The following is a 14,205-nucleotide window of genomic DNA, read 5'->3' as shown; positions in this document are numbered from 1 at the left end:
GTATGAGGGCTCACACTCATTTGATGTCAAGTGTGGATGCTGCAGATCCTCTCTGGGGAATACAAGCCCCAGTCAGGCTGGTCTTGACTAAATAGCTTTGGGCCAAGACTTCTTCCCTGTGGCACAATTGCAGCATGCACTCATGACCAAAAAAATGATCACATTCTAGTCCAGTGATGATTAGTTAGAAGTTTAGTTCTTTTCCTGATTATAGAAGTGTAAAAATGCTAAGCATATGTAGAGATGTACTTGTATGTTGCAAAGGAACTGTTTTTACTTCATAAACGTTTTGTTTATTTTTCCCCATTAATGTAAAAAAATAACTAATTTATAAATTCAGTAAATATTGCTACATTTAAGAATCTGTATTTGTCAGTTACTGTTTACTATAATACAATTCCATTATTTTTCTACTCTTATGGTATTTTAGTGAGCACTTCTGTGGAGCGTCTTCAAGAACCTAAACCATGTCCATCAGTTCCCCCGCAGGGTAAGTTTTTTTGATAGGTCCAAATCCAGTACTTTCAAATCTAACACTCACTCTTCTTAGATATGTTGCTTGTCAAATCATAGGTCTAAGAGTAGTTACTTTGAAAGAACATAATTTGTATGTCAGAGTTGAGAATTTCTATGGAATAACTATAAGGATGCACTACTGAGAAGAATAAATGAAAAACAAATTGAAATAATTTGAGAATATTTCCTAGAATAAGTGCATTATTGAAGCACTTAGATGAAATTTATTAAGGAAAAAGATTGTGTTTTCTAATGGAAAATATGCTTGTCTGATATATGCATATACATGCATCTACTGGAATTTGTATAGGGAAACGTGGAGATGTTTGTTTAGGAGTCTTGAAATACTGTATTTTCCATGTGACTTCTAATGGCAAGGAGTAGAAATACAGAAGAAATAATCAAAATAGACTGTTATTTTGTCCTAGTTCTTCCAGAGTATATCTGTGGTTACATATAGATTGTTATTTAGTTATTTTGACTTGTGGCATTGTGGTATCCTTTAGAAGGGGGAGAGGGCAAGCGAGCTATATTTGCGTTGTTTTGTATAATTTTTTGTAAAATATTTTGTATAATATTTTGTATAATTGTTTTGTATAATATTTTGTGAAAATAGTTCTATTTCTTTAATCAGTATGCAAATTAATGGAGAATATGGTAACCATACCAATATTCTGTGATCAACTAATTCTTTATTTTCCTTTTAAGTAATAAATTAATGAAAAACGAACAAGCAAAATGTTTAAAAACAGTTTATTAATTTGAATTATAATTAAATAATTGGGGTTTTTTTCTATTATTATTTCTCTTAGTTTTTAAACCTGTCACAGGGAGACTAAATGGAATTTGTCTGTGAATAATGTAGATAATTTTTCTTTTTCACCAAATACAAAAACTTCTTAAAATGCCTCTGTGGAGAAAGGGCACATTATATCAAGTTTTTGATAACTTGATGAGGAATGAAAAACTCACATAGTGCTCATTTTAAAATCTTTGTTATGACAAAAATTATTTTTAAAAGGAAAATTCATTATATTATAGCTAATTATTCTATGGCAATATTATTTGAGTAATACAGAGATATCTTTCTAAGGCATGCAAGGTTTAGTAGTTCATTACTTGTAGCTTTCTAAGCTAAACTATATTGTGTAGACAAAAGTAATAGTAGATTAAGTATAGAGAATTAGGAATAGCATTTTAAGTAATTAATTATTTTTCATTTAATTCAGCCTCATTACACCAAAACAGTAGTTTTGGTTCTGACTAAAAAGTCTCACAGCATGTAGTTTAGCTATTGCCCTGAATTTAAGGTTTAAGTTTTATGAAGATTATTACTGCCAAGGTTTTATCCACCAAGCTTGTCAGGCATTAGTTACTTGGTGCACTTGCTTTCTTTGTACTGAGGACAGAAACAGTCCTGTGAACATTAGTATTTTTTGTACTCTGACAATTTAAATCAGCTTGTTCAGATCTTACATAATTTCTTGCTGCTTCAAATATGAAGTTTGTGACATCTTGTGAAAATTCTCAAGATAGAAAAGGCTGTTCCTGCTAGTGATACACAAAAGATTCACTGTCAGTTTATTATGAAACCTCAAAGAAGGTGTTCCCTTCAGATTCCTTTGCTGATTACTATTTTATTTATCTCTGCAGGTCTCTTTGTCTGTCCCCTTTCTTCCCTTCTGGATTGTTTTTTAAACTTGCCTTACCTAATTTTCTGGAGGTTAGCAGAAGTTATGGTGTCTTTCCCGAAGTTTTCAGGACTCTTCAAGGGATTGACTTACTGAATTAAGACATCATGGCTGCATCTCATGCCTTTATGAAAATGAAAGCACTTCCTGGTAACTCCTGTAGACAAATTTATTTAGCACAGATCCTCTTATAATTGCCTGCATATAAAATATCTTCTTTTATTTTTTTTAATTAATTATAGAAGAGGCTCTCTAATGTGAACTTAAGTACACTTTTCAAAGCTGCTCAGAAGCTTTTGCATCCTAGTATTCATTTTGCACATCTTAAATCTGTGTTACAAAAAGATACCCAAGCTGCAAATGTGAGTTATCCTAAGTGTAAAGTAGGAGAATAACTATGTCAGTCTGGTGTTTATGTGTTAATATTCCTGACTTCTTGTGAAAGCTAGTAGAGCTCCTTGAATGCCATCCTGGCAGCACATTCTTCTATCCATTTCTGAGCTATTTGTAGGATTTTGTGCAGATATCACTTAGGTCTTACTTTCAAAGACTACTTCAGTCTCACAAAAAGGCAACAGATTAATTACAATTTATTTTTTAAAATAATATTATAAATTTAGGTTTTGTCTTCTATATTACTCTTGAAATGTTGATACTTTTTCAATATTTAGTCTTTGTTAGGTCAATAATATTAGGTAGAATTGAAGACAGTTAAAAAGCAAAGCTGCTAATTAGATTGTTCATTAAAACTTATGTCTCAGTTTACAAATATGGTGTGGACACCAAGGCTCAGCTATTACTAGGGACATAGCTGAAGCATCTGAGGAAAAGTTAGTTAAAGAACTTACTCTTCCTAGACAGTAAGTAGAGAAAAGGGGCACCTTCAGAGCTTGGTTCAGCTGAACTAAGATCTGAATGCTCTTTGCCTGTGTCTCTTTGATGGCTGTAGAAGGAGTCTGAGGTGACTAGGCTCCTAACTTAGAGGCCTCAGGTAAGTGTCAAAAAAATCACGCTTAGGAATATTGGTTTAAAGTTAGCATTTCTGCTGCTTGTGTGCACTATGTGGCTTTCTATTGATCAGTTACGAGAAAAAATATATGAAGTGCATTAATTAAAAAATAATGGTCCAAATGACAGGTATCACAGATTAGGTCTTGCAGCTCTTTGTATGTGTAATTTGAGTATAAATTCAAGGTGTATATAAAGTGTGTAGCCATGGCTTACATTCCTTACACTTCCAAAAAATGCAGTAGTTTAAAAAAACCAAATTCTACATTTTTTCCTGTGTTGTTACGTTGCAAGTGCAAAGTACTTAGTGTAGATGACACTACACCATAGATAATTTTATTACTTCTGTTCAAGCTAAAAGTTCTTCAGCATTTCATATTTCAACATAAATAGATGGGATTTCTTTTTTAAATGTTGGCCAGAACACTGCTTTTCCAGTAGTACGGTCAGAATATTGGTTTTTTTTTAGCTAGTAGATAATAATAGAACAAAAAAAATATGATATGCATGAAACATGCACAGCCTGAATCCTTCATTATTGTTAAATATATTTTCCTATTTCACCTGCTTAGAAATTATCTTTAAATACTCTTTAAAATAGTTATTTAATTATTTCTTAAAGTATGCTGGACACACAATTTTTCAGTAGTATAACGATCCACTAAGAAATTAAGGTAACCTGTATTTTTGATACATCTCCTCTGTGTTTCCACACATACTAGCTGGCAGAAGAGATGCTGTGGAAGATGTGGGATGATAGACCCACCATTGCTGGCCTTAATGATGGCTAGAATTAATATGACTCATCAGATGGCCAGAAGAGGCACATCTCTGGTAAACATGAGGCAAGGACTCCTTAAGGGGGGTCATCTCCACACCTGTCTATAAACCAGAGCAATGGTTTCTCTTAAGTGTGATTCCAATGTGATGTTTAATAGATATCTCTTACAATATGTGTGCAGTGAGGAGAAAAAAAAGGTTTATTTAGTAAGGGAAGTTGGTGTTTCCAGGTGTTGCACTCCCTTAAGCAAATGCCTTAGCATTTGATCTCTGTTACCATGCAGTGAACAACAGTATTATGCATAACAGTAATGCATTTTGGGTCTGCTCTTGCAGCTGTTCTTAGTAATTACTGAATTTTCATTTTCTCTGTTTCTGGTACACTGAGGAAGACAGTAGGTACCTTTCTGCCTGATCAGCAGACCATTTTCAGGTCTGGGTTCTGGGGACTGGGATTTTCCTGTTACGTTAAGGAAAGGGCCAAGGGCTTGTGCAGAGATGACTCAGCCCCTTTAAGAAGAGAGCATTTGAGTAAAGTGCAGGTAAAACAAGAATAGATTACATCCAACTACACTGCAATTGCCTTACTGATTGATAAGTCCAGCCAAGAAACTCAGAGGTCTCAGTGCCCATGCAGCTTAATTTAATCTTCCCAGAATGTTTAATCTGTGCTTCAGGCTCTGTCATTCTAAACAGACACATTTCAGGCTTTTGGGAATGATTCCAAACTGTCTGAACACTGTTTTGGAGAATCTTAGTGAAGGGTAGCAGTGTGCCAGGAGTTGTAGTGTGGAGGAGCATGTTCCAGTGCCCAGGAATGCTCTGGCCACTGGTAAATTTTACGGCCTTAGAGACTGAAAGACCAGAAGCCTATTTGTCTCTCAGAGTTTTGCTTTTAAATGTTTTCCTAAGATATCTTAGTATTTGCATCGTGTTAATGACTTGTGATGGTATAAGAAGTGTTTTTTAAAAATTTCTTATTTAGTGCAAGCTCTGTGGGAGCAAATCTTAAGTGGCTGAAAATCACAACAGGCATGGAAGACATGGAAAGAGCAGCTCCCATACCCAAGCCTTTATGCTACCAGATTTAATCCCCTTTATTTGGGGAATATTGGAGATGTGGCAGTGTCACTTAGTGCCAAATGCTCATTTCACTGTGATTACAGTGCATCCATGTTTGTACCTGGTGTACAAAAAGTGCCAAAAACCATCCTCATGCAGCATCACTTCTTCTCTTTCTTCCCACAGAGTGTAACAACCATTTCTAGTGCAAGAGGTTTTTTGTGAAGGATGGGGCAAATGCATATAGCCCCAAAATACTGACCAATAATTTTTTTTCTGTTGTAATGCCTGTAGTTGAATGCTGAAAGTACAGTTTGCATACCTGTTTATATTGTAAACTCTATAAGACACTCAAGCTCTAGTTTTCATAAATTAATTTGTAGAAGGTGAATATCAGGTTTTTAAAACCTGAATACTTATTGGTCTACATATAATAATTTTCAAGTGTCTTGTATCTGAAGTTTATAAAGTTGTAAATACACTGTAGTCTGGCTTTATTTTTGTGAAGCAAATTGTACCTGACAGCCTATAGAAAGATAAATTCAGTGTGTTTAGGAAGCTGTTTGCAGCACAGACATTTCAAGAATTCTTTTAAACATTATACAACTGAATCTTACTCAACTGGAGTGATTGAAGATTTTTAAAATTGGTTTTATTGGGAATTATCTTATATATATATATTATATATATATATATATATAAATCTGTCTTGCATGTATGAGCTCAGTACTTAATAACTTTCTGAAATAGTGAGTTAATATCTTTTTCCATATATTTTTGAGGTTTACTTTGTTCATTTCACTTGTCTTTTTTAAACTGTTAGTAAAAAATTGCACATTAACAATATTTTTAAGTTCATCTTTAAAAATTGCTTCTTAAGAGAAATGAACAACAATATTTATTTACATAATCCTGGGTGGCCCTGTCATTGTAGACATCTAAAAATAGCCTACCTGACCTACCAGGTGCCATTCCAGAAGTTGTGTGATGTACCAGTCAGCCTTGCACTGATGGCTTAAAACTCTCGTGTCTGGGATGACACCATACACCTGTGTTTGGACAACAGAATCACTCCTGAGGTGACTATTATATTAGGGTCTCTACAAAAATGTACCCCCAAGGCAGTGAAGAGTCATGTTGCAGTAGGTTTATGATGGTTAAGCAGGTTGTCAGCAATCAAGAAAGTTGACATCAGTGTGGTGGTTTTTTTCCTGACTTTCCCTCTCTGGACCTTGACCTTTTTCTGTCCTTTTTGTCTGGTGTTCCTGTTCTTCCTCATTATTAGAGCAGGCACCCTTGGTGCATATGCTGGAGCCTATAGAGGAGCTTTCAGAAGAGGAAAAAGGTAATGATTGATTCAGCTCAAAATATGCTGGCATGTGTTTCTTGAAAACAAAAAATATTATTTGATACCTACAGTATTTTTCATTGTATTTCATTATATTTGGGTGATTTGGGCGGGAACAGTGTTTGTGTCAGTCTCCTGTTTTCTATTCCTTGTAAATATTATGATTTCCTTACCCAAGTTCAATGTTTATACGAAAATCTGGCTAACTTCTTTAAAGCAGGCACATATATGTCTAAAGGGATTTGAACTAAGCAGAGCAAAAATGTTTGATGGGGAAATACCCTTCACTAGGAAATTTTTGGTTCTGACATTATTGCAATATGTGCTCACTTTTTAAACTCTGCATAAGAGGATAAAGAGTCCAGGTGAGGGAAGTTGATGGTGGAGTTTGGAGCTTTCATGAATACATCACAGACGCTTCTACAAGTAATCTGACTTGCACCTACCCATAAGCAGCCTCAGCTCCAGCCAGGGTTGTGCAACTCAGAATAAAGTTACACAGGCCAGCACTGGCAGCTGATGTGCCTCTTCTGGGGAGAACTTGGAAAAGGCCACATTTACAATGACAGAACAGAAATCACTGGTTCATCCTGCATGGTATTCTTCTCCTGAAGGCAGCTAAAAGTACATTAGGTGAAACACCAAATAGCTGAATAACAAAAAAATCTCTTCTGTGTGTGAAAATCAAAATCAGTCTTGAACCCTACAGCCAGTGAGTTTAAATTTCAAAGGAATGATGCTGTTTTGAAAACAAAATTGTTGTTTGAATACATCTGTGTGTTGGGAGGTTTCCCCAGGGAAAATCCAGTGGCTCTGAACAATCTGAAATAAAGACTGCTTGCATTTTTGCGTTCCTTCTGCTGTTTCTCTTGCTTGCCATCTTCTCTCTTGATGGATTGTCTTTGTTTCTTCTGCTGTGCCTAAAGGCATGGCCTGAAGTGCAGAAGAAAAAAAGAAAGAATGCAGTCTGAAAAGACAGACCAAGATTTTTTTGGTTTTGATGACAGTCATTTGTAAGGGAGAGTGTGAAAATTCTTGACTCAGAACATCATTTTCTAGGATTATGTAGGAGCTGAGAGAGTGGACCAGATGTAAGGTCCCTTGTCTCAAAAGATAAATCTAGCATTTAGGGTTGAATAAGAAAACAGCTCCTTAAATAATTGCTCTGGCAAAGAGGATTTGGCTTGAGTTAATTAGCAAGAATTAATATTGTCAGTAATTAGGATAATTCTAGATAGTCTTGTTACCCTTATTAGTATGTAGTAATTAGGAATTTAAAAATCAGTTTAAATATATCTATTTTATTGTAAGGATTAACACTGGAAAGAGACAGGATTTTCAGAAGGCTCCTGGGAGACTTCCACTTTAAAATGTCTCATGTATGGCTTTCTGGGAGGATTTTGTACTGGATAATGCCATCTTGTCCTGACTGGGGATAGTCAAACAGCCCTGTGTTTCCTTAAGACCAGTTGTTTGCCTCTTCTAGGACTCAGTTCTCCTGACGAATCAATTCAGGGGCTGAATTGTCCACACAGTTCCCTAAAGCAGGTGAGATTTCAGCCTGGTTATGTCCTCTTCAACACAGACCTAATAGTATGGCTGCTGGACTCTCTTCAGTTTTCATTACCTATAGTTCTTTCCAGGACCCCATGGGAAGCCAAAAACTCAAACCTGCCTAGTATATAATTTGTGCATCTTGAGGCTTTTCTATCTTCTCATTTGGGTGCTTGTTTTTCCCTTAAAGAAAAATGAAAAGTAAATGGTACTGCTTTCTAGTAAGCTGACATTGTTTACAAATAGAAAAAGTAGCACATTTGTTTCAAAATAAAATATTTGAAAGTCACAAATATGGAATTGTGCCTTTATTCCTATCCTTGTCTATTGGGTGGCAGATGACTCTGCTGCCCTGTCAGGCATACTGGGAAGAGACAGACTCCTGCCCAAGATTTTCCTGTTATTTCAGGGGAGTTGGGAGTGTGGTTTACAGCATGCTTTTCTGGGATGTTTTATACTCTTTGTCAGTTTTGCTGACCACTATCAGACAGAAGCAGCTATCATGGTTCCACAGGTTATTGCTGCATTTAAATGGCATTCAGTAAAATTTTGTCTTGCCAGTGACACTTTATAGACAGGTTCTTAGTGGGTGTGGTTTGCTTCTTTGCTCTCTTGTATGACCCTATAATACTTTGGCCTGACTTAAATGTCAGTCTTCATTTTAGATGGAAGAATCTGTCTAGATGATTCTTTATTTCTTGCATAAGAGTTCTTTATTGACACAAGAGTCATTAGTGACACTTAAAGCAAGGGAAAGAGATAGGAACTTCTTTGTCTGCTTTTAAGTATGTGTGATGTCATAGCCTAGCATAGATGAAAATACGACACTGAACTTTGTCCTTGAAAGATTTTTGAAGATGACTATTATCCATCATGTATTTTCTGTGAAACAGTCTGCCTCAGACTAAGGTTTTGTCTTTACCAAGACTTTTGAAAGTGTTACAACTTTGCAAACGTTTAATTTCAGTCGATGATTTTATCAGAGAACATCATGTTGCTTGAAGTTTTTCTTAAGGAAATGTTTGTAGTATTCTCATTCTGATTCCTGCTAGAATTCAGGTGTTCTTTGAAATACCATGTTTAGAGAACTTAAATATCAGAAGATAGTCTTTCTTTGTCAGACGTTTTCAAATACAATGCTAAAAGTAAAGATCTTTGTTGCCAGATATTCAGCACCATATCTTTACAGTGATTCTGTTACAAGAGCAATAAAAGATACTTGTGATGGTGAGTACAAGGTGCTGAGGTACAGATTCCAAGTGAGCTGACTTTTGTAAGCTAGCCCAGTATTTTGAAAATTACACAATTCCATGTAGATAAAAAGTGCACATGTATGTCTATGCTGTTTCTAAAGAATGCATGCTTCAGTGCAGTTTTTAATTATCTAATGTAATGTGGATTTTAAAAATATCTCTTAACAGCGTTTTTCCCTCTTATTTCAGAAACTGAGAAAGTTGATCTAAAACCAGATAGAAGTAACCACTATTTAATAAATGCTCTGAAGTCTGATCCTTCTTTAACTAAAGAATTGCGAGTTGTTTTGGAGCAAGCTCTGGAAGAGAAGCTGGAATCCTTGGGAATTAAAGCAGTAAGATATTGAATTATTTTGAAAAAGGGTAATCTTTGCACCACTTTTCTTCTGTTCTGTTTCACTCCCATACTACAGTTCTCAACCTATAAAATCCAAAGCTAAATTTCTGTGTTTTAAATAACTGTCATTCCTTAACCACCAACCTGAAGGATGGCCATCAAATTGCAGCTGTGGAGGATATGGCTACACTTGTGAGCAATGTTATCAACTCCTGTGATTTTTCTACAAACTTTGTGATATCTGAAGTCTAAGAGAGTGTTTACAATACAATTTGTTTCCTTAGGGTGTTCGTGGAATATCAAGTGATCGCTTAAATAAGATTTTGCGAGCTATTGAACATGCCAGAGAACGCAAAGAGAGGCTAGAGCCCAACATTCATGGAATTCGAGAGCGTCTTCAACGTCAGCTTGGCTTAAGGGTTGAAGAGAAATCATTATCTTCCAGCAGACCTGATTCCTATGCTCAGCTTCCTTATGAAGGTTACAGTGGATTTTGGGGCTTATTTCATACTCTTAGGTTTTCTAACTCCTATTTAACAACATTTCTGTATAGCTGTTTTCCTGCTTTTCCATATCAATATTCAATACAGTTATGGACAACCAAATTGTTGTCTTTAAAAGATCCTTGACATGATGCTTAACAGCAAATATCTTAGTTCTGGCAAGAACATAGTGTTGTGTTGGGAGTGCAGCACTTTGGCAGCAAATAAACCCCCTTGCTTTCTAGCTGGTCCTCACAGATCTGAAGGGCTGGGTATAGCTGTTCTTAATTTCTGATTTTAACCAATTCAGCATAGTAAGTCTGATCATGTTCCCAGGTGCACCCGTAGTGTGGGCTACAGTCTGAGTCTGGTTCTAGATCTGCCAACAGTGACCTTAGCCTCAATCCCTCTTCCCTGGCTGACTGCAGTGATAAGGGTCATCCAGCCTCTGCCTGATAACCTGCCACCCCCTCAGCATGTCATCATGGCCACATAATCCCTTAGCGACACATCTCATTGTGTATGTCATGGAAGTCCCTTCATCATATATTTCATCCCTGTAGACCTTGTTCCTGTGTTACTCACCCTGTGACTACAGTCACCTTCAATTTGGTGCCCCTATTACACCTATTTAATGGATTTTTGGGGGTCTCTGTAGGGCAATTGCTCATACCTCTCCCCCACACCTTTCATTATACCACCCCCAGATCTTACATGTTTCTAACAGATCACTATCCAGATTTTTACATACAAGTCTATGATCAAAGCAAAACATATTAGAGTCAGGATTAACATAGCAACAACAGGATGAAGTAGTTTATTGAAAATTCCTCTGGCTGAGTGGTTATCTGAAGAGGGAATCTGACCACTGCTGCTGTCCCTCTTACTTCTAACTGTATTCTTAATGAGGTCCTAATGAAAATTGATTAGATGCCACCAGGACTGAAATTCCCTTTCAAATTCAGTGGCATTGAGGTTACCTTTCACATTCCAGTGGGCAAAGTGCCCTTATCTTCTTCCCTTATATTTGTTGTCACTGTAAATTTCACAAGTGAGAAGTGTGTGTGGTGCAGAATGTACTCTGGTTACCATATTGATTAGCTTTCATAGATAGAAGTGAGATCTCCACCCTGCAGGTTGAGCTTGTTGATGTGTGAAACAAATTTGGTTCATAATGGCAATAGCTGCTTCTAAGATGGTTAACTTGATCTTCAGTGAAGGTGTGCTGGCATCATTCCCAGTATCATTCCTGGAAAAGGAAAGCAATATAGCTTTCATTGGTGTTTGTCCAGACAGGTTATCCCTTAGTGACCCAACTTGTTTAACTGTTTGGACTAATGATTCAGGTCCTGTTTTCCAGCTCAGAATATCTCTGTTCTGTCTCTTTAAGTGCAGTTGTGCTGTATCTCTCTGGTCCATCAGGGTCAGTGTGAAACAGGCTGCAGTGCCATGTTCTCAACAGAACCCCATTCTGCTGTAATAGGGTCACTGGGGAGGTTGTGGGACCAAGCTCTGGAACTGCTTCATGTGTTGCTCAGTCCACTCCCATGACTTTCCCTTTTTAAGCAAACTGTACAAGGGTTGGGCAATAATAGAGAAAACAGGGATGTTTGCACCAATATCCTAAAGTTCCCATTAACTGTTGTAGTTTTTAAAATCTAGACAGATTCTACCCATGCTCTACTTTTCCAAGGTGTCAAAAGCCATCAGGCTCTGAGGAACTTAACCTCCATTGGGCCCTTGACACTTGGATGTCGGAATGGCTAAACCTAAGGCTGTTAACTCATTCTTCCCCTTTTTATTGTACAGGCAACCTTCATGGGGTCTTCTCCATCTGGTATTGTATTACTGTGTTGCAAAAGTGTAACTACAGGCCCCACACCAGATGCATGAACAGTTAACCATAGGTCTGGTGACATTCTAAAGAGCCAGTCTATTAAATGCAATATGTGTGGTTCTTTAGGATTGCCAGAAATATATATATGCACATATTGTATGTATATGTGCATGTGCATATATATATATATATATACATATGCATATGCATAAACATTAACTTCAGGGTAGCTCTTTATAGCCCTAACAATACAATTGCAATCACAAGCTTGATTTCCTGGGTCAAAACACTTGGTAAAGCCAAGGATTGAATTCTGAAAGATGTCTGATCTCTGAGGACCAGCTGTAAACAAAGAAGCTTATTTTCTGCCAAATTGCTACCCTTTTTAACCAAACACATAGTAACTCTGAACTGCTTGGAAGGAAAGAGTTGCATTTTTCTCTTCTTTTTCTGTGAAACTATAGTCTGCAGCAGAGACATCTTTAATTATAGAAATTAAATGTGAAGGATACCAAACATTGATTGTAAGAATGACATAGATAACTTTTCTTATAGAAAAACACAGGCTCAATCCATTGGGAATTTCCTCATTTGCCACACCTCAAAAACCATCAAAGTGGTCGCCATCAGCTGTCCGCCCACCTGGACAAAGAACAGTCATCCCTGAGTATAGTTCTACGCCAAAGTAAGAGATGACATTCTGGAAACACTCATACCTCAGATAGCAGTCCTATGGGTTTGGATTTTTGTCTTGATATAACTTGTCTCATTATTTTTAGACCCAGGAAGATTCTTGGAAGTGGAGTTTCCAGAAAGACACCTAGCATCACGTATGTTTTGTTCTGTTGCCTTTTTGAAGAAAACATTTTTGGTGAAGTGTTGTTAAGCTAAAATCATAAACTCTCTGGGCTGCATACTTCATTTTTTTGGTTTAAAGTGTTACTCCATTTTAGTGTGTTATTATAATCCCTGAAAATATAGCATGTTTTTCTTTCAGCATATGTATTCTTTGTTGCGGTTGAGAAAGAGAGATACTCTATAAGATCAATAACTTCCCTTAGTTTCTGTCTTAGATGCTTTTCCTGACTGTGTTAAAAACATTTAGAGACTTTGGTGACCTAATTTTTTCAATTTATTGATATTTTCATACTACAACCAAAATTAAGTACAATATTCCATTCAATTCCATACAATGTTCCATACACAACGTTCCATTCACATCAGGTACATTGCTTTGCCACTTTCTGCACTGAAAAATTCCCACATCTAAGTGATGTCACACGAGATTTTATGTGGCACAGATTCCTTGACCCTGAAACTTGCTTTACCTGCTGATCCATGAAAGCCCACCTGTGATTGCCTGGCAAGATTTTATATTCGTCTCTTGTTGTGTAATTGGAAAGAGGCATGTGTGTATGAGAGAGCATTTTGGGATAACTTTCTGAGTTTACTTAGCAGCATGATTTCTTTTAAATTTATTTTTAATAGTTAAAATTTAGGGGAAATTCAGTCTTTTTGCTCTAAGAAAAATGCAGATTATTGGAAAGGAAAGGACAAGGAAGCTTAAATGTGTATGTATTGTGCACATACTGAAATGCAGTGAGTGCTCACATTGTTGTATGTGGTTTTCCTTAGAACACCACCATTCAGTTCAGAGGAGGAAGCTGATGAAGATGATATGAAACACTCTTATGTAACACCAGAGAAATTGCAAAAGTGGTCAAAACCATCAAGCAACATAGTCCATGCTTTTCAGAAGCCTTCTGGCAAAAGCAATGGGGATGCGATGGAGGAAAATGGAACTGAAGAAACTGGAACACCTGCCAAAACTCCTAAAGGTTTTTCACTGCATTTGTATATGGGTGTTGTAACAGCTGTGCATGATTTTGCATTTCATGGTAGCAGTTCTGTGTTAGGAAACATAATGAAGGCAGACTACCTAGTATTGAGTGTATATTTATATAGGTAAGCACTTTGTTTTTCTGCTAATGTATTACTTAGAGATGTGTATGATCTTCTATATAAATGCAGAAAAAGACACAATCTTTGTCTCAGAGAGACTCATTTTTATTTTGGGGAAGATTTCTAGACGGTTTACAGTAAAGTCCCTTCTTGCAAATGGAAACTGTCGATTTAATTTTTTTCTGAATTTTAGGAACCGTTATTCAAAAACTGGCCAAACAAGTTGGAGATACTCTTTCTAATCATGGAAATAAGAACAAACCAGCTGGGGGAATTAATGTTGCACAGGCATTTATTAAGAAAGAAGAGGTGAAAGAACCAAAGGTATAACTTTTAATATTAACATTATTACATTAAGTAATTGAACTACATGCA

At 36.5% G+C, this 14,205-nt stretch overlaps 1 protein-coding gene across 2 annotated transcripts in view; it reads left to right on the top strand.

Moving 5' to 3' along the window:
• DZIP1 (DAZ interacting zinc finger protein 1) overlaps positions 1 to 14,205 on the top strand; it is a 39,763-nt gene that overhangs the window by 19,929 nt on the left and 5,629 nt on the right. For both annotated transcript variants that reach the window (XM_056498186.1, XM_056498197.1), the window contains 7 exons: positions 431 to 490; positions 9,402 to 9,547; positions 9,834 to 10,029; positions 12,424 to 12,553; positions 12,648 to 12,698; positions 13,504 to 13,706; positions 14,024 to 14,154. In XM_056498186.1, the coding sequence (XP_056354161.1) occupies positions 431 to 490; positions 9,402 to 9,547; positions 9,834 to 10,029; positions 12,424 to 12,553; positions 12,648 to 12,698; positions 13,504 to 13,706; positions 14,024 to 14,154 (917 nt within the window). The remainder of the gene's footprint in view (positions 1 to 430; positions 491 to 9,401; positions 9,548 to 9,833; positions 10,030 to 12,423; positions 12,554 to 12,647; positions 12,699 to 13,503; positions 13,707 to 14,023; positions 14,155 to 14,205) is intronic.

This window comes from Oenanthe melanoleuca, chromosome 1, assembly GCF_029582105.1.
Source record: "Oenanthe melanoleuca isolate GR-GAL-2019-014 chromosome 1, OMel1.0, whole genome shotgun sequence".
Classification (NCBI taxonomy): domain Eukaryota; kingdom Metazoa; phylum Chordata; class Aves; order Passeriformes; family Muscicapidae; genus Oenanthe; species Oenanthe melanoleuca.
Note: the sequence above shows the minus strand (reverse complement) of the source record. Positions and strands in the feature narration are given on the sequence as shown.